General features: G+C 39.0%; 1 protein-coding gene across 1 annotated transcript; it reads right to left on the bottom strand.

Moving 5' to 3' along the window:
• Positions 1-17943: 17943 nt before the first annotated feature.
• LOC147602926 (gibberellin 2-beta-dioxygenase 8-like) lies at positions 17944-20805 on the bottom strand. Its single transcript, XM_086797295.1, has 3 exons — positions 20148-20805; positions 19669-19999; positions 17944-18341 (listed from the first exon to the last, which is right to left on the bottom strand). The coding sequence occupies exons 1-3, from the start codon at positions 20666-20668 to the stop codon at positions 18093-18095; spliced, it is 1101 nt and encodes a 366-aa protein (XP_086653421.1). The 5' UTR covers positions 20669-20805; the 3' UTR covers positions 17944-18092.
• Positions 20806-27983: the final 7178 nt, after the last annotated feature.

Raw genomic sequence — 27983 nt, 5'->3', positions numbered from 1 at the left:
TTTAATAATGAAATTGAATAATAGGAATACGCTTAGAACTCGAGTAGTTAAATAAAAACCTGAAGACTTCTCTAATGATTAGATCAATGGCTGCGCCTGATTCGATTAGGAAAAAAGCGTTGATTTCTTCAAGTTAAGTCTGTAATAGTTTTCCTTCTATCTGGTTTAATCGGGTGAAGGATAGTTTAGTCTCTTGACCCCGTTAGAAAATTCGTTAAAAAAATCAAAAAAAGTGGAATCGTCCCCGTTTTTTGAGCAAGGGAATTTTTCTCGGTTTCGGTTTTGGAATGACACCAGTTTAGTCTCGTGCCTGGACATTCGAGGGCCAGGCCGCCCTGAGTGGGGAACCTTGCCCCGCGCAAGAGGAAGCTACTTCCGCTGTCTGCTAACAACCGGGAATCCGGTGCGCGGAGGGGGCAGTGGGGTCTCACAAACTAAGTCAGTGATAGTTTTCCTTCTATCTGGTTTAATCAGGTGAAGGATAGTTTAGTCTCTTGACCCCGTTAGAAAATTCGTTAAGAAAATCAAAAAGGTGGAATCATCCCCATTTTCGGGCAAGGGAAATTTTCTCGGTTTTGGTTTCGGAATGACCCACCAGATTAGTCTCGTGTCCGGAAATTTGACGGTGAGACCCCGAGTGGGAAACCCTGCCCCGCGCAAGAGGAAGCTACTTCCACTGCTAGCAAATAGGAATCCGGTGCGTGGAGGGGGCAAAGGGGTCTCACAACAACTGGTATCAGAGCGCTGTTGTAAATTTACAAAACAGCAATAAAAATTAACCTAAAATTTTAAAGTAAATCTGGGAAATAATGTTTTCACTTGTTAAGATTATGTTTGAAATGAACTTCATAAATTGAAAACTCATAAATTGAACTGAATTTTTAGATGGATACCCCAAATCTGTCTAGCATTCCTGGACTCTCCAAGAGTAAGGATATGATCACCTTTGCCTTCGAAAATCTCATCAACTCCGCTACAACTCAAGAAAGCAGAGTGAGACTCGCTGGTCACTTTGAGGATCTATACTTTCCTCATCCAGTAGAGCGACGTCAGCATATGTGGTTCTCTAGAGGGCAAAGTATTCGCATTAATACTAATCAACGACAGAGACTCAGACAGAATATCTCGCTAACCATGATCTTGATAAGGCTAGGAGTTGTTCATTATGTACAACTCTATAATCATTCACCCCGGAATTTTAGAATTTCTTGCTGTATTTTTAGACTTCTTAGCCGCTTTATTCCTAGGAGAAGAATTACAACACCATTATCAATGATGAATCGTGTATATCATAGCATGTCTCCATCGCAGTATCGCCTTTTGATGTGTACACGATTGAGGCGGTGACTTTTAGAGCTGAGTACTCTATGTATATATCAAAAACTTTTAGAGCTGAGTACTCTATGTATATTATCAAAAACTTTTGATAATAAATGATGTTTTGCAAAATATTCCAAATTGTTTTCGTGGTTGTGAATATTGGTTAATAAAATTATCAGAGTGAATCTTGTTTTCAAGAATTATGATGGAATATTTATTTGTTTAAGAAATAAATCTCAAAAATTAAATAGTCATAAATCTGATGACAAAGTTAAGTTAACAAAAATATCGTTTTGTCAGAATCATGGGGCACGGGCCCGTGATAGGCAGCCGGATCCTCTTATATCGATGACATGAAGAGTTAGATCCGGACGTTTGTAAAGCCCTGCACCGATCCCAACAAGGGGAACAGTTAGGAGAAGTAGTGGAAAAATGGATTGAGGCAATGGAAGAGTATTTTATGTAATCGGTTATAACGAGAAGAGCAAGATGGATCTCGCCAGATTAAAAATTGTGAAAACGGCCAGGGTCGGATGGAGGAACCATTGCGAGGTCAGATCTTAAAGCTTACCTCAGGAAGAGGTTCTATCCTCCGGGCTTCCTGGAAAACCAAAATGAATGAGTTCTTGTAACTAAAGCAGGATAGCCGGACGATTGAAGAATACCATCAGGCATTTGCCCTTCTCCTCAAATATTCTCCACTTTTGGATGAAGAGCAGCTGATGGGGCCATATTCATTTGAGGGATGAACGAGCCATTGGACAGTTTAGTGAAAAATGCCAAACCAGTCTCAATGGCAGAAGCTGTCAAAATGGCAAAGGACTTTGCCAAAGCATTTGTTGTTAAGGTCCCAGCCGAAGCCTGCACCCTCAAACTTTAAAAGGTTCCAAACCCCAGGAAGTGCTTCAAACTTTCCACCCCCAAAGAGGCAGCAAGGCCCTAATCAGAATCAAGATGCTGGGAAATTCAAAAGTGAAGGAAGAACCTTCCCTCACAACACTTTTTCAGGATCCCCACCTCTTTCAAGGATTCAGAGGGATGATCTTAGAAGCGAGAACAAGTGTTTTGGGTGTCAGGGTTTCGGTCACTAGCTTCCCGACTCCTGCCATGTCAAGAGGAGAGGGAAGTCAAGGACCCAGAGTGCAGAGACCAGCCCCTTCATATCAGTCAAATCAGGGCAAATCAAGGTCCGTCTCGCCAAAATCAGGGCAATCCCAGGAATACTCCAGCTGAACCATCTGCCTCTGCTCAGAGTAATCTCAGAACTCCCTCCCAAAACTGGGGTAACCAAAGAGAAAGAGTTCCGTCCCAATTTGCAGCAACCAGAGCAGTTACGATAGCAGAAGTAGTGAAAGAGGAAAGAGGTCAGATTTATGCCGCGATTGAAAACCAAGGGCCAAATTGTCAATTCTCTGTCATCCATGCTCCAACTGAGTATAAGGGTAAGCCATTCAAGCTTTTGATTGATTCAGGCAATACTCATTCATTTATTTTCCCAAGATGCTTGCGTAAGCTAAGGCTTAGAACAGAAATCAAGGAAACCTATGCAAGTTGAATTGGCCAGTGGGAAGATTCTCTTCACTCACCATGAGACAGATCGTATTCAATGTAATCTAGATTAGAATGTAACTGACTGCCAGTTCAGAGTCTTACCTTTGGGAGTTTTTGATGGAATCCTTGGAATGGATTGGCTCCATAAAAATCAAGCTGACATTCACTGTCACAATGAAACCATTTCCTTCCGTGACCTTCATGGGAACAAAGTTCAAGGAACTGGAGTTTTTGGATCCCCAGATCTGTAATTAGTAAAAGCTTCTAGGTTACTGAAAGGACTTAGAAAGAAGCAGCTCATTTATGTTGTCAAAATGAATCCGGTAGACACAAAGTTAATGGCTAAAGAACCATAATGGTTAAGTGAGTATGATGATTTATTCCCAACAGAGCTAACTAAGATAGAATTGACCCCCCCCGGAGCTCAGCCAGTAGCCCAGTGCATGTACAAAATGCCAGTCCCTGAAGCCATTGAACTCAAGGAATAGCTTAGGCACAGCTGTTAGAACAAGGGTTTGTAAGACCCAGTGTTTTACCTTGGGGAGCGCTAGTTCTCTTTCAAAAAAAGAAGGATGGAATGTTAAGACTCTGTGTGGATTACAGAGGTCTCAATCAGCTGACAGTTAAGAATAAGTATCCTATCCCCAGAATTGATGAGCTTTTGGACAGGCTAAATGGAGCCCAGATCTTCACAAAGATAGACCTCAAATCAGGGTATTACCAGATCAGGATTAATGATCAAGATATCTCAAAGACAGCCATCAATACTCACTATGGGTACTATGAATTTACTATTATGCCGTTTGGATTGAGCAAATGAACTTTCTCTGTCGACCATGTTGAACACTTGGACTTTCTGGTATCCAAAGACAGAATTTCTCCAGATTTCGCAAATGTCCAAGCAGTCATAGATTGGCCTGAACCAAAGATAGTGAAAGAAGTCAGGGGATTCTTGGGATTAACTGGTTGCTATAGAATTTTTATACCTAAGTATGCTCTCATAGCTTCCCCCCTGACTAATCTTCTTAAGAAGAATACCCCCCTAAGTATGCTCTCATAGCTTCTCCCCTGACTAATCTTCTCAAGAAGAATACCCCGTTTCAATGGTCTGCGAGGTGTCAGAGCGCTTTTGATAAGTTGAAGACCGCCTTGGTAACCAATCACATTCTGAAGTTGCCAAATTTCTCTCTACCCTTTGAGGTAGTAACTAATGCCAGTGGTTTTGCCCTGGGAGGTGCGCTCATGCAGGAAGGTCATGCAGTGGCCTATGAATCCTAAAAACTTAGAATGCATGAGAGAAATTATGTTGTCCATGACCTGGAGCTACTTTCAATAGTCTATGCCTCCTTGAAGTTGTGGAGACATTACCTACTGGGTCAAAGATTCACTTTGATGAGACAGATCATCAGAACGCTTAAAGTGGATCTTCACTCAGAATCACTCAGAAGGATCTCAACATGCACCAAAGAAGGTGGATGCAGACCCTACAGGAATTTGATTTTGAAATCAAGTACCGCCCAGGCAAAGAAAATGTGGTAGCAGATGCCCTCAGTAGAAACGCCTCCTTGCTTGCAATCACAGTGGTGTCAAATCCATTGATTAATGAAGCAAGAGAGAAGATCATGCAGGATAGATTCTTTGGCCCTATTGCTACCCTACTTATACAGGAAAGCAAAACTCCTGAGGAGTTGAACCAAGTTCAAGGGTACAGCTTGGATAAAGGAATTATGTATTATAATAGCAGGCTATGCATTCCGAAAATGATGAGGGAACTAAGGGTCAAATTCTGAATGAAGTCCATGATAGCCTTATAGCAGGACATCCAGGTTTCATCAAGACCTACATGTCTGTAAAGAAAAGCTTCTTTTGGCCTGGACTAAAAAAGGATGTACTTAATCATGTACGTCAAGGCCTGATATGTCAGAAAGTCAAAGCCGAGAGAGCAAAAATGCCTGGGAAGCTACATCCATTAGAGATCCCCCAGATGAAGTGGGAATGTATCAGTATGGATTTTATTACTGGACGACCTTCAATGCAATCAGGTTACAACACCATCTTCATGGTAGTTGACAGACTAACCAAAGTTGTCCATCTGATTCTTGTAAAAGAAACCTACACTACAGTGGGTGTGGCCAGAGTGTTCCTCAAGGAAATCTTCAGATTGCATGGCCTACCCAAGAGAATAGTAAGTGATCGAGATCCCAAATTCACGTCAAGATTCTGGACTGCATTCTTCGAAGCAATAGGAACTTTCTTGGATCTCAGCACAGCTTACCACCCCGAGACCGATGGTTAAACAGAAAGGGTGAACCAAGTAATCGAAGATATACTTTGGTCATGCTGTGGGTAGGGGACCCAAGAAGTGGCTAAGCTTTCTACACCTAGTTGAATTCGCCTACAATGCTTCTTATCACCGAAGTATCGGGATGAGCCCTTTCAAAGCTCTGTATGGACAAGACTGCCTAACACCATTAACTTGGTCCGACCCATTGATTAGGGTCGAGATGTCCAGACAGATGCTTGACGACATGGAGTAGTAGATGCAGTCAATCCACAAGGATATAAAAGCTGCCCAGGATTGACAGAAGTAATATGCAGATAAGAAGAGGTCAGATAGAAAATTCAAAGAAGCAGATATGGTCTTTATTTGAGTACGCCCCAAAAGAAGTTCTCTATCTCTTGGGAAGTATAAAAAGTTATCCCCCAGATATACTGTGGACCATATCTGATTACAAAGAAAGTAGGTGACTTAGCCTATGAACTTCTTCTGCCTCCTCATCTCAAAGTACATAATGTATTTCATGTCAACCCACTTAAGAAGTATGTACCGAGCCCGAATCATGTGCTTTAATGATGAACTCTTAACTTCTTCAACCCAAGGGAAAATGGAACTCCAACCTGAAGAAATCCTTGATGTTAGAGAGAAGGTTCTCAGGAACAGAATTCTGAGAGAATTATTAGTCAAATGAAAGTTCTATCCTTTTGAAGACGCCACCTGGGAGAAAGAAGCCCAACTGATGTGGGATTACCCCCAGTTTGCCAGATGAGGACATCTTGCGTTTTTCAAATGGGAGAGGATGTAAGATTCCTCCCCAACCCCTCAAGATATCCAGTTTTTTCCCCTATAATCAATCCCCTTTTCAGAATAATAAAAGATCTTATTTTACCTGTTTTGGCCTAGAGAGAGAAAATATTCTAGAGAGAGATAATTCAATTTTTAGATATCTTTGGATGGAAAAATATCCCTTATTAAAATAAACTCTCCCAAAACATAAGTTTAAAAAGAAATTCCTAAGGTGCATTAGAAATAAATTATAATGTGCACAAAAGACATTAGCCTAAAGGTCAAGATTTTCTGAAAATTTTGGATTATAGTCCAATTAAGGTTCCTATGGACCAATAAGATTAATCCAAATTTAGGAGGAGATAAATTGAAGAATAAAAGAAAAACCCCCCAAAAATGAGTAAATGCTCACATAAGATGAAGAGTGGACTAAGGACCAAAGAAAAGAATTAAAAAACTGAATTTTGATACCTCATAGTGGGGATCTCCCCCCATGAAGTAGGCACCTTTTTCTCATCATTACTCCCAATTTTTAATCAATAAAATGAGATATTTTCATCTCTCCTATTTCAAAACTAGATCCAAAAAGTAAGTTGAACTAACCCAAAAATGGTCAAAAATTGACCAAACTGATCTCGAAAATTCTAGAATCGGTTTGCTTGGTTAGAGGCTCACTTTTTCCTATAAATAGAAGCCTCTCCCTTTGTAAAATCTTAATGGTGTTTATGCACTGTTACTCTACTCCTGTGTCCTGAGCCATCTACATTGAATTTTTTAATAATTCAATTGTTTTTGGCCTAATCCTCTCCAAAGTAAATTGGTGGCCCCACTATTGCTTCAAACAATAGTAGAACCCTCAATCCCTCAAGCCAAAGGAGAGCTTACAAGCTCCATGTAAGCTAATTTTCTTACTTTATTTATGAATTTTAATAAAAAATCTATGGTTTTCTTGATTTTTTATTTTTTTTAAATGATTGAATTAAATTCAAATGCTGTGCCTTTGATGCCACCTCCTTCTCTTCTTTACATTCCAACCTTTCTTAATCTTAGAAAGATTAACTAAGTGATTAATTAAACTCTTCTTATTGTTTACCCTCTTGAATTTAGAAAATTGTGTAGATTAGAGTTCTATCATTCTAAATTGGGTTAATTAAGTTAAGTGAAGATAGATAAAAATGAGAAATGGTCAGCCATACAAAGGAGGTTATGGCAAAATTTTCCAGAATTTTATGAAAAAGAAAGTTTGTTTTTATGTTATTCCAAAAGAGTAATTCCCACCATTTTTTGCATCTAAAAGAAATATTCTAATTACTCCATGTACATATTCACCTATGAATATGCATGGATATTAGTGATAGTAATTATTAAATTTGATTTCTATGCATAGAAAGATGCATAAAGAAAATTATTTTATTACAAAAGTGTTAGTCTTATTAAATTTGATTTCTATGCATAGAAAGATGCATGAAGGAAATTTTTTTAATTATTAAAGTGTTATTCTTATTAAATTTGATTTCTATGCATAGAAAGATGCATAAAGGAAATTTTTTTATTACAAAAGTGTTATTCTTATTAAATTTGATTTTCATGCATAGAAAGATGCATAAAGGGATTTTTTTTATTACAAAAGTGTTATTCTTATTAAATTTGATTTTCATGTATAGAAAGATGCATAAAGAAATTTTTTTTATTATAAAAGCGTTATTCTTATAAAAATTAATTTTTATGCATAAATAGATGCATAAAGAAATTCTTTTTATTTTAAAAGTGTTATTCTTATTAAATTTGATTTTATGCATAAATAGATGCATAAAAGGATTTTTTTTTATAAAAGTGTTATTCCCATTGAAGTTGATTTTTATGCATAAATAGATGTATAAAGAATTTTTATATCAAAATTAGAATTCTCTTAAATTTTATGTTTAAATTCTATGAGTATTTAAATACTCTAAGAGAGAAATTTCTATCGTTTTATATTCCCACGGATTGTAAAAAGAAAATTCAGGAAATCTATCGAGATCGAAATATTCAGATAAATGATTATTTTCTTCCTCATTGAAATTCGTAACTAATTTAGAAATCAGTTAAGTGAATATTCAAAGAAAGAAATTCAGTAAAACGGTAACTAAATTATCAAACCTTTTCGAGAAAGATAGTTTAGGAAAAATCTTATCCGACTCGAACCTTGAATCAGACTATGACCAAGACCAAACTCTTTCATCAGTTTCGAGAAAAGAAGGTGTGACCAGTTTAGAAAAATACACTAAAAAATCCCACCAAATCTAAAACTAAGTTTGTGACCCTTCGAATTGATCTGTGGATCAAGGTTATAGAATTCAAGGAATTGTGGTATGAAACTCTGAATTCTGATCAAGAAGTTTTGGGGATACTGATTCAAGAACTACTCCTTGTATTCAAAAGAAAATCAAATTGAAAACTTGCATAGAAACCCTGTTTTCTTAAAGGATTGTCTTACGCAAGAATGCTTGGAGGGAGCATTTGGTATATGTTTTTCTAAGGGAAGTTCGGTTGCAATCAACTGGTGTTCAAAGGACGGCTCACGCAGCCTCGGTATGGTTGAAAAATGGTGCGCTTCCGGTACGATGGGCGAGGGCCGACGAAGCGGTCCCTGAGTGAAGTGCCACGACACCTAAGAAGGATCCTGGAGGGTTTTGACCACGAGATGCACGGGCTCCCGGTGCCTAGGACACCCATGCGTATGTCATGGAAGATATGTATGACGGACGAAATCATTATTGTAATCTGTTACTGGATCTCGTCTGACCAGTTGGTCTCAACGGAGAGTCCAGAGAGTGATACTGTTTTTTGAGAAACAAGGGACTGGATGGAATTTTTGAGAAACAAGGGACTGGATGGAATTTTTGAGTTATGACATCTGTAACCAATAACCGTTTGTCAATGGATTATTTTATATGTTAAAGTTTTAAAGAGGAGTGTGTGCATATCTGTATTCGAAAGCAAAAGTTAAGAAAGGCATTCAATTATGGATGGGTGAGTAATTGTCTGGTTCTACCGATTCCAGTGGTTGGGTGGTGGGTGGCTAACCCATGGGCTGGATAGGCTGGAATCAGTGGAGTTTTAATAATTAAATTGAAATAATAGGAATACACTTAGAATTCGAGTAGTTAAATAAAAACTTGAAGAATTTCTCAAATGAGTAGGATCAATGGTTGTGCCTGACTTCGGTTATTAGGAAAAAAGTGTTGATTTCCTCAAATGATTATATCAACGGCTGTGCCTGATTTTGGTTAGGAAAAAAGCGTTGATTTCTTAAAACTAAGTCAGTGATAATTTTCCTTCTATCTGGTTTAATGAGATGAAGGATAGTTTAGTCTCTTGACCCCGTTAGAAAATTCGTTAAGAAAATCAAAAAGGTGGAACCGTCCCCGTTTTTCGGGCAAGGGAAATTTTCCCGATTTTGGTTTCGGAATGACCACTAGATTAGTCTCGTGTCCGGACATTCGAGGGTGAGGCCCCGAGTGGGAAACCCTGCCCCGCGCAAGAGGAAGCTACTTCTGCTCTGCTAGTAGCAACCGGGAATCCGCCGGTGCGCGGAGGGGGCAAAGGGGTCTCACAGTCATAGTGGTTGGAGCAGTCAGAGGTGATGGTGGCAACTCTTGGTGGAGTGTGGAGGAATTGGCTTCCCATCCACAGGTCGCCCACTACTACTTAATTCACCGTCCCAGTGAATGCCACAAAAAAGAAACACAGGTGGTTCTCTGGCAAGCTAGCCTCCGGGCTCCGGGCAAAACATCCGGTAAGCAGGCTCCCAGGCATACCTCATACAATGATCCTTCCAGGAAAACCTTCTAGAGAGCTACAAAATAAATAAAAATGAATCAACTAGGCTCATGGGCAACTTCATCCAATGAGCTGTAGAAAAAAAATGATTGAATAGGGAGCTCCTGGGCACTTCATCCAGCAAGCTATTTCTGAGAACTCCTAGGCACTTCATCCAGCAAGCTATCACTAACTGTATTACCACTGTCATCCCTCGGGCAAAGCATCCGGCAGAAGAACGCTACCTCAACAAAATCACAGAAACCAATCTAAACAATAATCATCACTGGCCACTTTTTCCGAGAAGAACTTCCGGCATGAAGACCAACCATACAAGATACAAAATGAAATCTGGCCATGGCCAGTACATAAGAGATCCGCTTTTCATTAACAAAAAAGATCTGATGCTCCCCCAAGCATCAGTAGTAGCCGACTCATCGTCTTAAGTGACACAAGGACAGTTACCACTTCCATGTCCTATTAACTAGAATTAATCATGTATGTGACCATTCAAGTATCAAGAAAATCCTGTAGTTGTGGATTTTCAAGCTTGGAACTTACCACATTCTCCCCATAGTGTGCCTTTCCCCACCATGGGCATAAATTCCCCCATATTTGCATTAGTGCCATGATTGGATATGGAATATAGGGAAGTTTATGGTGGGGGAGCTATATTGTATACCTCTAGAAATAGTCTTATGGTAGAGCTAAGTGGTGTAACCTGAGTTAATATCTATTGGTGACTATTAATGGCCCGCCAATTCTAGTTGTTTTTTACATGTTTGGACCTCTATATGTGTTTGTCATGTTCAAATCTTCTCGTTGTTTCTTCTCTAAATGCTCTATGCATTATCTGATGATCTCCTCAACATTGTGCATCTTATTCCTCTTACTCATTACCTTACTTCAATCTTACTTCTTCCTCTCCTCCATACATTAATGTGGGCACCACAAAATTTGGATTCACAAATGTCTTTATAAATATTGCAATCCTTAGTGCATCAAACTTCTTAAGAATCCTATGAAGACATGAACCCTAAAATAACAATGATCAAGAGCCTAATATGCTCGAGCCACAAGAGCATACTTATGAGATCCATGCAACCAAAGGAATGAAGGTGATAAATCTTTTAAAATCTCCTAGAGTTGAGGGTGTTTTCTATGATTCTCAGAAAGCATTTTGATGGCTTGAGGCAACAACATGCATATGACACCAAGGGTGGCTTTAACCTACCAAACCAATTTATTCACACTATGTGCTTAATGTACATGCAATTTAGTAAAGTTTGGCTTGGAAATCCATAGTGGAAAAAGTTAGTTATACCATGTAAATTAGAATTAGTATCCTAGAGTTGCTTACCCTTATGTGGCCAAATACCATGTAAATGAGGATTAGTATCCTAGAGTTGCAAATATATAAAGACTACTTATATTTCTCAAAGGCCTAAGTTTTTTGGCATTTTTATTTGGCCTTGTGGTGTGCAACCCTCCCTCATAGGTTATACTAGGTTGTGATCAAAGCATATGCGCTCCCTAAATCCATTGATGTATATATTAACGTTGATTTGCTTGTTGTAAGATGAGATGAGAGTTTATCATTAATACATATTTTTTTCTTACAAAAATGGGATAATTTTCTTACATAATAGAAAATGCTTCTCTCTAAGTACTGTGGTAGTACATTATGTGTGAGAGGGGGAATGCTTCTTGTCTCTCTAAGTAATGTGGTAGTACATTATGTGTGAGAGGGGGAACTCTTGCCTACTTGTGAGTGATTTCTCTACTCTATTCTACTACTACTTATTCTCTATTCTACTTTGCATCATGTATGAGGGGGAGCTTTTGCCATTACTTGTGACTAATATCTCTATTCTCTACTATAATGGGTAAGCACGATAGGAAAGGCTTGAGGAGAGCCCCACACCACTCCACTCAACATCCACACATACCCATTAACTTGGAGTCCATTTGTAGGGTGACAACATGTGGGAGTGACATGGTGGATAACTATGGACCTCATTGACACGATATTCGATTAAGCTATGTCCTAAGTTTCTAAAGACCCTTACAAACATGCATTTCTATTGCTAGATTTTTGCATACACAAAACAATTTCCCAGAAAGAATAGCTTCAAGGATAGAGGGAAAGTGCAAGACAAGTTGAGGGATGGAGATGGCTTTTTGTGCCTTCCTCCAAGAGTCACCATACCAAATCACCCTACAAAATTTCTTGACCAAAATAACATTTTGAGATAATGAAAATCTCATTAAACTTAGAGGTTACACTTTAATGTTTTGCATTACTTAAAGGATATAAATAAAATAGATAGTCATATGGATAGCTCTAATGGTTGTAATTTGAACCTTTGCTTATTCACTAAAACACACTTGGATCATCCCCATCTAGATTTCTTTTTTGCAAGGAGAGAGAGAGCGAGAGAGAGAGAGAGAGAGAGAGAGAGAGAGAGAGAGAGAGAGAGAGAGAGAGAGAAACCATCACTCATTCAAATAAAGAGGGAAACAAATAATGTGATAAGAATTATACGATTATTGGCATCGTTAGGAGGGCAACATATCAACATGGCTTGAACACTTTTGTACTTTCAAGTTAGAGGAGATGAGAATTAAGCATAAAACAACTTAATAGCTAGGAATTACAAGTCTAGGTTAAACTTGTCCCTAAAGGCCACATAAGCTTGGAAATTTTAGAAAAATACATCACTCAACGCATGAGGTAGTCCACACCTGGACGTCCTTCTTCGATCATATGTGAATACACATAGCTTCGATGGTCTGACAAGAGCGTGCTCTTAAACTTAGAAGGTTCCCTTGTCTTATCTAAGAGTTGTGGGAGTAGAGTCAAGATTGGATCCCCACTTGAATGGTAGAAGTAGCCAATTGAGTAACGAGACTCTGTTTCATTAAACACGACATGATGCCACCCACTTCGATAATGGTTATTGCTCCAAACCTAAGGCAAACATTATTTTAAAAAAAGGCTTTCATTAAGCCTAACTTATTTTGTTTTTAAATATGACAATAAATGTCACAAAGTATATACATAAATATTTAAAAGTACAAAGTTGGAAGGGTCCACTAAGTTGTGTTAAAATGTGGGTGTTATGTGTACATGCACACGCGCGCGCTCTGTGTGTGTGTGTGCGCGTGCGCGCGTGCATGTGCGTGTTCGTGTGTGTGTGCACACACACACACACTATGTGAAATGTGTGTGTGTGTATTTGTATGTATGTGAATGTGTATATGTGTGTGTACGCATGTACGTGTGCATGTGTATATGCGTGTGCATGCGTGTGTGTGTGCATGTGTATATGCGTGTGCATGCGTGTGTGTGTGCATCTGTGTGTGTGTGTGTGTGTGTGCATGTGTGTGTGTGTGTGTGCACGTGTTTGTGTGTGTGTGTGTGTGCGCGTGCGGGCGCACGCGCGCGTGAGTGAGAGAGAGAGAGAGAGAGAGAGAGAGAGAGAGAGAGAGAGAAAGTTATTTAAAATAAATTAGAAAAAACTTATTTAAAATAAATTAATGGGATCATGTGATGCTGGTATAATGGAGAAGAAGAGTAAGACACTGTAAAAATAATTCTTCTATTGGTATCTAACCATCATAATATCAAATTGTCAAACATAACAAAATGGTAGAGAAGTCTTGACAATGTCATAAAAAAGGGAATCTTTCCCTTTTTAATTTATATAATTAGTATGCAACTCTACCAATCACATGTTCCACAAATTTTGCTTACTTACTATGATAAATAGCCTACCGTATGAACAGTAAAAAGATTATTTTGTGTCATAAATATAAAGATATAAACTCCATCATCTTAGCACATAAAACACACATAAGCCCTCAAGAAATATAACAATATGAATTCCATTAGGATTAATAATTTATGATGTCCATTATGATTATTATTATGATGTGATGATGATCTACATAAGGATTGTTGCTATTATGATATGAAAGCTATTGCTAACCTAAGAAGTAGGGGCTCAAACAGTGGGTCTTAAGATTTGTTTTGTACATGATAACATGTGGGGAAGATTAAGGCAAAAGAAAAGACAGAAGCTAGAGGTAAAATAAAGCTTAGGTGGGCAAAAGAAAAGAGAGAAACTAGAGGTAAGGAAACCTTGTACAGATGATTCATTACGCTTCTTGTACACTAACAACGACAATGTAAGGAAACCTTTAGAAATTGTGCAGTGATTTGCTAATATCTCAGGTTCAAACAGTAATATATTCAAATCTAGGCTAATTAGCCTGAGTAAGGAGGATTCCTTTGATGCCAAAAGATGGAGCTGCGAAGTGATCAATAAGGGGGAAACTTTCAAACATCGAGGTGCTCTAATGGAGGTGGGAGTGACACATAAACAATTGGTCAACTAGGCATTGGACAGAGCCTTGGCTAAAGTTCAAAAGTGGAAAGGAGTGGTGCTCCCATTTCATGCAAGAGTGGACTTGGTTAATTCAATCCTTAATGCTTACATTTTATTCCTATGCCCTATTGTGTAAACTTAAAGAAAAGCCACTGGAACAAGTTTATGGCCAAGATAAGAAGCTTCTTGTGGAAAAACTAGACTGATCATAATAGGAGTGTCTCCTAGCTAGCCTGGGATAAGTGTGCATGCCCAAAGACTTCGGGGGTTTAGGTATTTTGTTCCTACCTCTACATGCTGAGGCAAGGGTCACTAGATTCTTGGAGGAGAGAGAAAGTTGGGTCACGAGCAAAGGCATTTGGCAAGGTCTTGATTGGGTAGATAAGAATTTTTCTCATGCCCCTATCAAGATTATTGCAGCCCTTCTTTAACTTCTTAGTCATAGGTAACTCTTTCTTCTTTCAACACATCCGGTGTCCCACTGCTCCCCCAGGTCCTGTAACCCCCCATGTAACTACTGCCATGAGGTTGAATAACAAGGGGCTTAGATACTTTGGTGACTTATGGGAGATACCTTTACAGGGTTGGAGAGATGATCTTCACTTAAATGACTTCTTTGAGACCAATGAGAGAGATAGATAGGTGATAAGTCAAGTTTTGAATTTGCTAGGGAATATCTAAATCACCACAGCAAGCTGCAATAGGGAAACATGGTTGTAAGATGAGATGAGAGTTTATCATAAATACATATTTTTTTCTTACAAAAATGGGATAATTTTCTTACATAATAGAAAAATGCTTCTTGTCTCTCTAAGTACTGTGGTGGTACGTTATGTGTGTGTGAGAGGGGGAATGCTTCTTGTCTCTCTAAGTAATGTGGTAGTACATTATTTGTGAGAGGGGGAACTCTTGCCTACTTTGTGAGTGATTTCTCTACTCTATTCTACTACTACTTATTCTCTATTCTACTTTGCATCATGTATGAGGGGGAGCTTTTGCCATTACTTGTGACTAATATCTCTATTCTCTACTATAGTGGGTAAGCACGATAGGAAAGGCTTGAGGAGAGCCCCACACCACTCCACTCAACATCCACACATACCCATTAACTTGGAGTCCATTTGCAAGGTGACAACATGTGGGAGTGACATGGTGGATAACTATGGACCTCATTGACACGATATTCGATTAAGCTATGTCCTAAGTTTCTAAAGACCCTTACAAACATGCATTTCTATTGCTAGATTTTTGCATACACAAAACAATTTCCAAGAAAGAATAGCTTCAAGGATAGAGGGAAAGTGCAAGACAAGTTGAGGGATGGAGATGGCTTTTTGTGCCTTCCTCCAAGAGTCACCATACCAAATCACCCTACAAAATTTCTTGACCAAAATAACATTTTGAGATAGTGAAAATCTCATTAAACTTAGAGGTTACACTTTAATGTCTTGCATTACTTAAAGGATATAAAATAAAATAGATAGTCATATGGATAGCTCTAATGGTTGTCAATTTGAACCTTTAAAACACACTTGGATCATCCCCGGAGAGAGAGAGAGAGAGAGAGAGAGAGAGAGAGAGAGAGAGAGAGAGAGAGAGAGAGAAACCATCACTCATTCAAATAAAGAGGGAAACAAATAATGTGATAAGAATTATACGATTATTGGCATCGTCAGGAGGGCAACATATCAACATGGCTTGAACACTTTTGTACTTTCAAGTTAGAGGAGATGAGAATTAAGCATAAAACAACTTAATAGCTAGGAATTACAAGTTTTAGTAGTGGAATAGATGCCAAAATCATAATCTATGTTATTGATGTAACAAATCTAGGTTAAACTTGTCCCTAAAGGCCACATAAGCTTGGAAATTTTAGAAAAATACATCACTCAACGCATGAGGTAGTCCACACCTGGACGTCCTTTTGCGATCATATGTGAATACACATAGCTTCGATGGTCTGACAAGAGCGTGCTCTTAAACTTAGAAGGTTCCCCTGTCTTATCTAAGAGTTGTGGGAGCGGAGTCAAGATTGGATCCCCACTTGAATGGTAGAAGTAGCCAATTGAGTAGCGAGACTCCGTTTCATTAAGCACCACACGATGCCACCCACTTCGATAATGGTTATTGCTCCAAACCTAAGGTAAACATTATTTTTTTTAAAAAGGCTTTCATTAAGCCTAACTTATTTTGTTTTTAAATATGACAATAAATGTCACAAAGTATATACATAAATATTTAAAAGTACAAAGTTGGAAGGGTCCACTAAGTTGTGTTAAAATGTGGCTGTTATGTGTGCATGCACACGCGCGCGCACTCTGTGTGTGTTTGTGCGTGCGTCATTGTGCGTGTTCGTGTGTGTGCACACACACACACACACTATGTGAAATGTGCATGAGTGTATTTGAATGTATGTGCATGTGTATATGTGTGTGTACGCATGTACGTGTGCATGTGTGTGTGTGTGTGTGTGTGTGTGTGTACATGTGCATGTGTGTGTGCACGTGTTTGTGTGTGTGTGTGTGTGTGTGTGTGTGTGTGTGTGAGAGAGAGAGAGAGAGAGAGAGAGAGACTTATTTAAAATAAATTAGAAAAAACTTATTTAAAATAAATTAATGGGATCATGTGATACTGGTATAATGGAGAAGAAGAGTAAGACACTGTAAAAATAATTCTTCTATTGGTATCTAACCATCGTAATATCAAATTGTCAAACATGACAAAATGGTAGAGAAGTCTTGACAATGTCATAAAAAAGGGAATCTTTCCCTTTTTAATTTATATAATTAGTATGCAACTCTACCAATCACATGTTCCACAAATTTTGCTTTTTTTTTCCAAAAAACAAATCCCATTCTTTTGGACTGAAACTTACTATAATAAATAGCCTACCGTATGAACAGTAAAAAGATTACTTTGTGTCATAAATATAATGATATAAACTCCATCATCTTAGCACATAAAACACACATAAGCCCTCAAGAAATATAACGATATGAATTCCATTAGGATTAATAATTTATTATGTCCATTATGATTATTATTATGATGTGATGATGATCTACATAAGGATTGTTGTTATTATGATATGAAAGCTATTGCTAACCTAAGAAGTAGGGGCTCAAACAGTGGGTCTTAAGATTTGTTTTGTACATGATAACATGTGGGGAAGATTAAGGCAAAAGAAAAGACAGAAGCTAGAGGTAAAATAAAGCTTAGGTGGGCAAAAGAAAAGAGAGAAACTAGAGGTAAGGAAACCTTGTACAGATGATTCATTACGCTTCTTGTACACTAACAACGACAATGTAAGGAAACCTTTAGAAATTGTGCAGTGATTTGCTAATGCCTCAGGTTCAAACTGTAATATATTCAAATCTAGGCTAATTAGCCTGACTAAGGAGGATTCCTTTGATGCCAAAAAATGGAGCTGCCAAGTGATCAATAAGGGGGAAACTTTCAAACATCGAGGTGCTCTAATGGAGGTGGGAGTGACACATAAACAATTGGTCAACTAGGCATTGGATAGAGCCTTGGCTAAAGTTCAAAAGTGGAAAGGAGTGGTGCTCCCAGCTCTAATGGTTGTCAATTTGAACCTTTGCTTATTCATCCCCATCTAGATTTCTTTTTTGCAAGGAGAGAGAGAGAGAGAGACAGAGAGAGAGAGAGAGAGAGAGAGAGAGAGAAACCATCACTCATTCAAATAAAGAGGGAAACAAATAATGTGATAAGAATTATACGATTATTGGCATCGTTAGGAGGGCAACATATCAACATGGCTTGAACACTTTTGTACTTTCAAGTTAGAGGAGATGAGAATTAAGCATAAAACAACTTAATAGCTAGGAATTACAAGTTTTAGTGGAATAGACGGCAAAATCATAATCTATGTTATTTATGTAACAAATCTAGGTTAAACTTGTCCCTAAAGGCCACATAAGCTTGGAAATTTTAGAAAAATACATCACTCAACGCATGAGGTAGTCCACACCTGGACGTCCTTCTTCGATCAGATGTGAATTCGCATAGCTTCGATGGTCTGACAAGAGCGTGCTCTTAAACTTAGAAGGTTCCCCTGTCTTATCTAAGAGTTGTGGGAGCGGAGTCAAGATTGGATCCCCACTTGAATAGTAGAAGTAGCCAATTGAGTAGCGAGACTCCGTTTCATTAAGCACCACACGATGCCACCCACTTCGATAATGGTTATTGCTCCAAACCTAAGGCAAACATTATTTTAAAAAAAGGCTTTCATTAAGCCTAACTTATTTTGTTTTTAAATAAAAATGTCACAAAGTATATACATTAATATTTAAAAGTACAAAGTTGGAAGGGTCCACTAAGTTGTGTTAAAATGTGGGTGTTATGTGTACATGCACACGCACGCGCTCTGTGTGCGCACGCGCGCGTGCATGTGCGTGTTCGTGAGTGTGTGTACACACTATGTGAAATGTGTGTGAGTGTATTTGTATGTATGTGCATGTGTATATGTGTGTGTACGTATGTACGTGTGCATGTGTGTGTGTGTGTGTGTGTGTGTGTGTGTGTGTGCATGTGTGTGTGCACGTGTGTGTGTGTGTGTGTGTGCGCACGCGTGAGTGTGAGAGAGAGAGAGAGAGAGAGAAACTTATTTAAAATAAATTAGAAAAACTTATTTAAAATAAACTAATGGGATCATGTGATGCTGGTATAATGGAGAAGAAGAGTAAGACACTGTAAAAATAATTCTTCTATTGGTATCTAACCATCGTAATATCAAATTGTCAAACATGACAAAATCTCTCTCTCTCTCTCTCTCTCTCTCTCTCTCCTTGCAAAAAAGAAATCTAGATGGGGATGATAAGACAAGTTTTGAATTTGCTAGGGAATATCTATTTCACCACAGCAAGCTGCAGTAGGGAAAGATGGATGAAAGACTGGTGTTGGTTTTATGAGGTCCCCTAAGTCTATCTTACAGGGAAGGTTGTGCTTCCAACCAGATTACACTTAATACAGAGAGTTAAATGGGGGCTTTTGCACTTGGAAGGTTAGAAGCTGCTGTGGAAGATGGATATCCCCAAGAGATGCATATTTTTTTATGGCTGTGGGCTTTACGTGTAGGGTATAAGCTGGTGAAGAGGAATTTTACCTCGCATTCTTGCCCCAAATTCATGTCTGCCTTGGAGGATGGAGACATACCTTTTGGACATGCCCCATCAATAAGGAGCTTTTGGACTGATATGAACAAATTGACTTTTCTGAAACTGGGAAATAGACTCACATGGGCAAGCTGGTTGATTGGGAAAGAGATTAAGGAGGAGGCAGAACTTAACCTCATAATAACCATGATTAGGTACTCTATCCTCTAGGAAATACGATTGTCTAAGAAAAACAGGGTGTTCAAGGTAGCGGCTGAGTAAGGTCTGGACAGTGAGCATGCGAAAAGGGTGTGCAAAGCCAACTGTGTAGGTCTCCTTTGTCCCCTAAAATTTAAAACTCTGGATGTGTAGCATTTGAAGGGAAGGATCATGTAATGAATGAATGAATGGGTTGATTGCTTAGACATACCTGGAAGATGTCACCAAGGTTGACAACTAGGGCATCACGTCTGGGCTTGACGGCGATCCAGGTTCCATCCCGCTGCTGCACCTGCAGACCCCCAACCTGGTCTTGCCATAGCAAGGTTAATACGGACACATCGGAATGAGGGGGAAGGCCTAGGGTCTTATCGGGTTGGGGGCATGGGGGGTAATGGCTCAGCTTCAAGCCAGGAGTCTCCCCACTCTTTATGTACTCTTCCACCACTTCATCCCCTTTGAGGCCCAGCCCTTGCAGCAGAAGTATCGTCAACTGTTGCGCTAGCTCGCTGAAGCCAGTGGAGCACTCCTCCAACGCATCACTGAACACAGGCTAATCACATCTTGTTAAACACACTACGAGCTCCTAAAACCCCTATTAATCGAGTACAAAATAGCCAGAAATTCATGCGACAGAGAAAAATCTGGCAACTACAACACAGTTGCTCAAATCTTGACACAACTAACTACCTGAAAGCCTGCCGATCTTGCTCCTCATCCCACAAGCAGTTGGCAACGTACTGTATGCTTTCCTGGCTAGTAGAGGCTACTCTGACAGCCTCGGCCCACCATTTGTTGGGGCTACCGATAGGGCTTCCACACCTGTAGCAGGAGGGGAGGCCAAACCGGGCGAGCAGAGAGTTGCCGGCTCTGTATTTACGCTCTAATGGGAGAGAGAAGAACTTGAGGCCATAGGAATAGAGAGTGGCTAAGGAAGAGAGGGAGATGTTATGGTTGAAGACTTGGAAGAAGCCACAACTTGCTGCAGCTTGTGAGAGGCTACGGACCAAGGGATCATGAGGAGTGAGGTTCTGAATAAAATTGGGAGAGGCGGAGAAGATTAGGGGTTGCAGGTCGATTTCCGGGATAAGATGGCTGTCGGAGAAGAGATTGAAGGGTAGGCAGGGCCTGAGGTTTGGCTCCCACTCGAATTCCTTCAAGGAGAGGTGGCCATCTAGGAAGGCCGCCAGACCCTCGGTTTCCACCGCCATGTATCCGACTGCGTAATCCTGGAGGTGTAAAAGGTTCTGATTAACTACTACTAGCCAAGCGAAGGCGCACTGCAGTCTGCTACCACACACGAAACTCGGCTAGCGCGAGCTTTTCGAAGAAAAACGCTGGTGAAAGCCAGGAAAGCAGCCGTGATCTTGTGGAGATATAAAGTAGTTTATTTTCCAAGCACGTGAGCTTTTTCTTGTGACGGTTTCAAAGTGGTAAGGTTCTTGGGCAATAATTCATAAGAACTCCACAAGCTTATCTTACTTCTTAGATACCATGTGTCCTTTTTTTTAAGGCCATGTGATAGAAACCTAAGAACTACTCTCATTGAATGGTTCAAAGCTAATCAATTCTCCACAAGCTTATCTTACTTCTTACTATATATTATAGGGCAAACTCCCCTATGCACCCTAGATACCATGTGTTCTTTTCTTTAGGACTACTCTCATTGAATGGTTCAAAGCTAATCAATTGGATGCAAAGAAAATAGCATGCTATATGTTGATTTCCCTTGCAACAAGTGGGTGTGGAATTCTTCTCTTCGGTCATGGACTAAAGGAAAAAAAAGAAATGTGATTGGACATATGTATAATGTTAGTCCGAGTGCATGAGAGCAATATTATCTACACATGCTACTCATAGTGTGTAAAGGCTGCAAATCTTTTGAGGAAGTACGTACAGTGAATGGGCAGCTATATCCATGTTTTTAAGGTTGCATGTGAAGCGAGAGGAATGCTGGAGAGTGATGATGAGTGGTATACGTGTCTTCAAGAAGCTACATTTTAGAAAACATGATTCCAGCTGTGTCAACTTTTTGTTATCATTGTTAAGGCTCACCCTAACCCTCCTTGAAATACATCCAAAAAGAGATTACCTGGTGAACCGCAACTCTCGTGTGATGAGGATCTTTCCAATGGCCGAACTCGTAACCCTTGAGGTCTTCAAGCTCTACAACTCCTTGAGAAGCAATTCCACCGCGTTTCCCGTGAGCGTTGTCACACCGCCGCGTTGCACTACGGGTTTTCGTCCCTCCTCTCACCTCACTTCACTCACACACACACACACACACACTCACCAGCATGCATTAGGGAGAGAGATTAGCAAGAGCAAGATTCAATTGCACAATGGGAGAGTCTGTTGTATTATGAGAGAAATTCACTTATATACATGGCCATAAGTGTTCACACTCACTTAAACTATGACCGACTGGGCACTTTAGGCTCATAAGAGGCCTAATGCTATTACAATGACTACTCTCATAGTATATCCACGAAGTACATCACTTAGGACTTCATCCTATCTTGCTACCACACGTTCTAATGCACAGATTATATTTATTTTCTAATGCACCTTCTGAAATTCTTTTTTAAATTCTATTTCGGGAGAATTTATTTTAATAAGAAAGGATATTTTTCCATCCAAAAAACTGAGTTATCTCTCTCTAGAATATTTTCTCTCTCTAGGCCAAAACAGATAGAAACAAGATCTTTTATTATTCTGAAAAGGGGATTGATTACAGGGAAAGATACTGGACATCTTGAGGGGCTGGGGAGGAATCTTACATCTGTACTGTATATATTGCAAAACCTTTGGTCACGACACACCCTAATGTCCCAATTCACCTACAATTAACTCAAAACCTCAATCTCCCATGTCCCAACCAAACAAAGTTCAAAGGGTCGAAACTACTCAGCACAGCAGTTAAGCAAAAAATTGCTCAGGCAGTAGTTAAGCAAACACTTCAGTGTTTGTATTGTCATAGACTACACAAAGTGGCAGACTGCACAATTTGGAATACTTCCATGCCCACAGTCACTGACACTTTTCAACCTATATGCGAACGATGTGGCATCAATCACATATTCCAAGATTTCCCAAGGCGAGTTTCTTCAATGCAACCTGTCTTGCATAATACAACTCTTAACGGCAATTGTCCACAGTATCCCCTTGAATGGGCTTACACGCTTTTGCAAGCCAAAGCATGAGAAACAGTTAGAAATAATGTAAAGGAAAACACTTCAAAATGGGTAGACGAGCATGTTTTAAAACAGAAACCAAAAGAGGAAGCAAAACCTTCTAAACCCAAGAAAAACAAAGGCCAAAAAGCTGTCAAACCCAAGGTTGAAATAAAGGACAAGGGAAAGGATCCTGTGGCGGTCCTAACCCCAAACAAGCCAAAAGCCACACATGATGCAGAAGCATCCACCTCAAAGGCTAGGCTACCACTCAAACCACAAAACCCACAGGTAAGGGAGAGAAATAAAAAATAAAAAAGAAAGTTCGTTCTCGTCGCATGGGTAAACAGAATGAAAACCTGACGATCCAAGGAAAGTCAAAAGACTAGGGTATGTGGCTACTTAATTCTTACTTTCCCGTTGTTCATGATTGGCTGAGTGTGGTGGCTACAATGACCTTTTCTAGTGGCAATAATGGCATCCTATCAAAGAACTATAGAGTTTCCTTCTTGGGAACTTCTTCAAGAAAGGCTTCATGGTGGATGGGGCTTCATAGATGTCTTAAAAAAGCATACATATTGGTCTTGAGCTAATATAGCATTGTCGATGCACATAATGACAACATAAATAAACTATAATACAATGTAGGGATACAAAATATATGCAGGTAGGGCTTAAAAGTGTGAAGGTATCATCAAAGAATGTCATGGCAAGGGTGGGTTAAGAAATGTTGTTTACATGGGTTAGTAAATTTACGAGTTGATGAGGAGTAAAGGAGTGGGGGATAGAAAGGTATTAAGTTAAAGGAGAGAGATGGTTAGTGTGTCACGAGGGGTAAACAGCCATATAAGAAGATTAAAAGGTTCAAGACATCATCATGAGAACATTAACCTTGCATTTTAGTTCTTCATTTGGATTAATATTCAAAACTTTTGTGTCTTATGCTACATCCAAATTTGCATATAGATTGTGATAATTCTAGTCTTATAAATGTGGGATAGATCAAACATCCAACCAATTACTTGTACAAGTTTTTATCAAATAACTTTGAACTATCATATTTAACAAGCTAAATGAGAGTTAGCTTCTCTATAAGATAGTAGTGGTGGGGGTAGGTTTACATGAATAGTTATTGGACCTTTGTAAAATATCATGAGAATACTTTTGTTGTGAAAGAACAATCTCATTTGCAATGTCATTCTCTAAGATCCTTCATCTTATATTTCCTCGCTAATTATCTTTTGATTGCATTTAAACTTTCCATATTGATACCAGTGATGATGAGTATGAGAGTAATGTGATTATCTTCATGTGATTTCCATAATGAAAAGAGTAATGTGATTTTCAAAAGAGTAATGTGATTTTCATAATGAAAAGAGTAATGTAATTACCATCATGTTTGATGTAAAGAGTAGGATTTGTTAGAATTTTATGAAAGCCATGAGTTGTGAGAGAAATTGGTTGATCTTGCTATGCCCTTGGAGCTTGTTTAAGCCCATAAAGTGCCTTTTTAAGCCTACATGCTTTGTTAGACAGGTGGCTGTCAAGGGGTCAATTGGAAGAACAAGATAGGCATCCGTTGATTGGATTCAAGGAAACACATAAGATGCCTCCATGAATATGTGTAGATGGATTGGTGATTATTCCTCCTATATAAATCTAAAATTTTAGAAAATAGGGCAAATTTTTTCAAAAAAATCCCTAAAATGTTCAAAATTCGGGACTTCTTCAAGAATAGCCATTAAGTGTAGGGTTTTGGCATTGGAATTTTTTGTTGAGGAGGGAGTTGAAGGATTAGATGCTTTGTCCAAGTTGGTCATTGACGCTTGCATGGGGGGGGGGGGGGGGAGGAGGGGAGGGGTGTTATGCCTCTAATGTGGAGAGGAAGGACTGGTCAAGTTATAGAGATGGTTATTTGCAAGGTCTTCTCCCATCCGCCTTGTTTGATTTGGGAAGGGACGTTACTTATTGGGTTGTGGAACTATTGAGATGACAAAGATGAATTCATTGATGTAGAAGTAGACTAAATTGAATCATTTTTGAACTAAAATATAGTAACTGTTATGTCTATCATGCTTAAATTTTGGGTAATCGGTAAACTATAACACCTTTTTTGGTTCGTGTTTAATATATTAGAGTTTTTAAATATAATTATGTCTACATTACCCAGCTTAAATTTTGGGTAGCTATTAGTAAACTATAACACCTTTTTTGGTTTGCATTCAATATATAAGACACTTAATATAAGATTACATCTTTTGAAAAAAAAACCACTAGTTGGTCATTCAATTTACTATTATAACATCATTCGATGAAGGCTTGCCCAATATAATGAAAGAGTTATCAAAAAAAATTGTGGACTTTTTCTCCACATTATTTTTTATGTTTTTTTCTCCAACAGTTCTTCTTTTTCTTTTCTTTAATTTCTTCATTCCTCTAAAGGTGAAAGAGTTATAACTTTTGTTTTTTTCCTCTCTCTTGCTATATTGCAATTACAAGAGTTGTATGTAATCCATGAGAGTCCGGCTTTAGTTAATGCAAATGTTGATGTCGAGCTCCTGTTGCTCCTAAGAGGCATTTTTCCTTTTAGGTAAGAGGCCTTTTTATTCTGCTTCAAGCTTTTGCAAATTTTTTCTCCACAATATGTTTTTATGTTTTTTCTCCAACAATTATTCTTTTTCTTTTCTTTGATTTGTTCATTCCCTCTAACACTTTTGTTCATTTCTTCTTTGGAGTGCATGTGCTTGTGTTTTCAACTAAGCTAACCAATAAAAATGCTATGACTCTGGGAGTGCCACCTCAACTAATTTTACATGTTTTGGTAGGCCTTAATGTTTCCATATTCTTGGCACTTTATTGTTTAAAAGCATAAGAGCTATGTAGGAAACTTAAAACATGAGAAAAACATCAATGTTCTCCAACTATTTCTGATTATGGGTGAAGTTGAAGTGTTTCCCTCACACAAGATGTAGTTATTTTCATTTTGTACCTTTAATGGGTGCAAATTCTTATGGTTTCACTCACATAAGGGATGAAGGATGTTGTTGGGTTTCTATAGATGTGTACTCTAATTTTATAGGTAGAAAATGTTTATCATGTGCACAAGTTGTTTCTTGCGTCTTTCTCGATTGTGGGAAGAGGTTCTTGTGATATTGTTTCATGTTTCTAGGTCACCACACGTGAGTGGTTGGGGAAACTTCTAGTGAGGTTTCTGGGAATGGTGAGGGCTTGGGAGCCTTATGGTTAGGAATCCATACAATTGATTTTCCATCATAGAAGCTTTGAACTTCTAATATATATGCTTATGCAACCACTATTTTTAAGGGATAGGGGTTCCTTGTTGACAAGGTATCTTGCCTTGTTTTTAGCTTTTTCTTAACTTCTTGTTGGCTCCTCTGGGATGAAAGGTTTGCCTTCTTTGAAGCCAAAGTTTGGTGTTGTCCTTCTGAAAGTTCTAGACTTTGAGCAAATGTTCGGTCACCCATGAGGTTTCCTAATCTTTGGTTTTTGTGGCCTCAGTTGGTTCTCCAAGGGGGAAGACATGGATATGCTTTGAAAGCCATAGAAGAGTGTTTCCCTTTTGATGATGAGTCATTTATTAGACACAAACCATGATTAAGCAAGGGATTTACTTTTTTGGTGACCTTTGTGCGTGTGTGTGTGTGTGTGTGAGTCTTGGCCTTATATTCTTCTTCGCTTCCTAATGGTGCTTCTTTAAGGATCGTTGGGGTATCCAAATTTTAGTTCTCTCTTTGAATTAGCCTTGAGAAATAAGCAAGTTTCATCTCGAATTCCTTATATGTTTGGGAAGTTTATCCCAAAAATGCGAATTAAAAACCTCCTTTATGGTGAATTTAAAATGATACACTTGCATATTTTTAAGTGAACCCCATCGAGCTAGGACCTAGGCTTCCTACCCTAGAGAGGTCATATAAAACTTAGTGCTCAAAATAGGCTCTGCCCCGCCATTAGTCCAAATCAAGGATTTCTAAGTGCTTTTGATTTGAACCTTAGGATTTTAAATGGTTTCTAGTAGAAGGTCTCAAACCTTTGCTTGTTGGGCAACATACCTGTGGCTTTTTAAAAAAAGGGGGGCAACAATAATGATATATTTATATTAACAGGGCAAAAACAGCCATTTACAACAAGTCTTTTTATACCACTACCACATCACTTCTATTCCTAGTCCCTATTGAGAAGATCACATATTAGATCCCACCTCTCATTCTCCCAAACAAAGAAGACATCTCCCAAGATATGTGGTACCGAAACTGTATACAAGAAATCAATGGAATATCAGAAGTGAATATCTTAGGGGTCTACTCTTCAAATAGTCACCCTTAGTCCAGACTTTCACCCACTAGTCAGGGTTTTCGATCAAGGCCATAAAAGTATCCACTGGTTGCTTCTCTTTTTGGTACTAGCTTTTAGTTTTGGGGCCAAACTTGGGATATTTGGTCCTCACATCTTTCCAAGTGTACACTTGCCACATATCAACAAATATTAGGGTACCCTAGTATTGTTAATATCCCAAGTAGGAGAAACCATTTGGAGCACAAGGGGACCCTCCCTTTCTCTCTCCAAGGGGCTAGTAAAAAACAAGAGGATCCCTTCTCAAAGGCATTGGCTCTCTCTCTCTCTCTCTCTCTCTCTCTCTCTCTCTCTCTCTCTCTCTCTCTCTCTCTCTCGCGCGCGCACGCATGCACACGTGCTATGCAGAGGGCAATAACCTTGACTCAAAGGCCCCGCCCATGCCTACATCACCATAGGAGGATTAGGGCCATCATTTTACACCATCACAGGACTCCCTCACACCAGCTCAACTTTACCACTCTAAGTGCGATGTTGCAGCACCCCATGTGGGATATCTTAGGATGATATATGAGCCTATGATCTTTGTACATGGATCAGCTCCAGCATCTCAGCTCTAACATCTTAGCTTTGTCATTTTCTTTCATTTCATTTTAGTACCCATGATGATGTATTCCATGGACATGATGTAATCCTTTTGGTCTCATAGGTAATTCTGGCCTTTTGTAGACGTTAATATAATTCTCTCTCTCTCTCTCTCTCTCTCTCTTATTGCTCAAAATAGGCTCTGCCCCGCCATTAGTCCAAATCAAGGATTTCTAAGTGCTTTTGATTTGAACCTTGGGATTTTAAATGGTTTTTAGTAGAAGGTCTCAAACCTTTGCTTGTTGGGCAACATACGTGTGGCTTTTTTTTAAAAGGGGGCAACAATAATGATATATTTATATTAGCAGGGCAAAAACAGCCATTTTTATACCACTACCACATCACTTCTATTCCCAGTCCCTATTGAGAAGATCACATATTAGATCCCACCTCTCAT

This window comes from Cibotium barometz, chromosome 65, assembly GCF_041138505.1.
Source record: "Cibotium barometz isolate CiBa-2024 chromosome 65, ASM4113850v1, whole genome shotgun sequence".
Classification (NCBI taxonomy): domain Eukaryota; kingdom Viridiplantae; phylum Streptophyta; class Polypodiopsida; order Cyatheales; family Cibotiaceae; genus Cibotium; species Cibotium barometz.
This window is presented reverse-complemented; position numbering and strand designations above follow the sequence as displayed.

What these genes read in the sequence shown, in the direction of transcription:
- LOC147602926 (XM_086797295.1), bottom strand. Translation starts at nt 20,668, where the DNA reads ATGGCGGTGGAAACCGAGGGTCTGGCGGCCTTCCTAGATGGCCACCTC. An exon ending in CAAGATCGGCAGGCTTTCAG is followed by an intron (nt 20,000 to 20,147) that starts GTAGTTAGTTGT and finishes GCCTGTGTTCAG; the next exon opens with TGATGCGTTGGAGGAGTGCT. An exon ending in ACCTTGGTGACATCTTCCAG is followed by an intron (nt 18,342 to 19,668) that starts GTATGTCTAAGC and finishes TGTTTGCCTTAG; the next exon opens with GTTTGGAGCAATAACCATTA.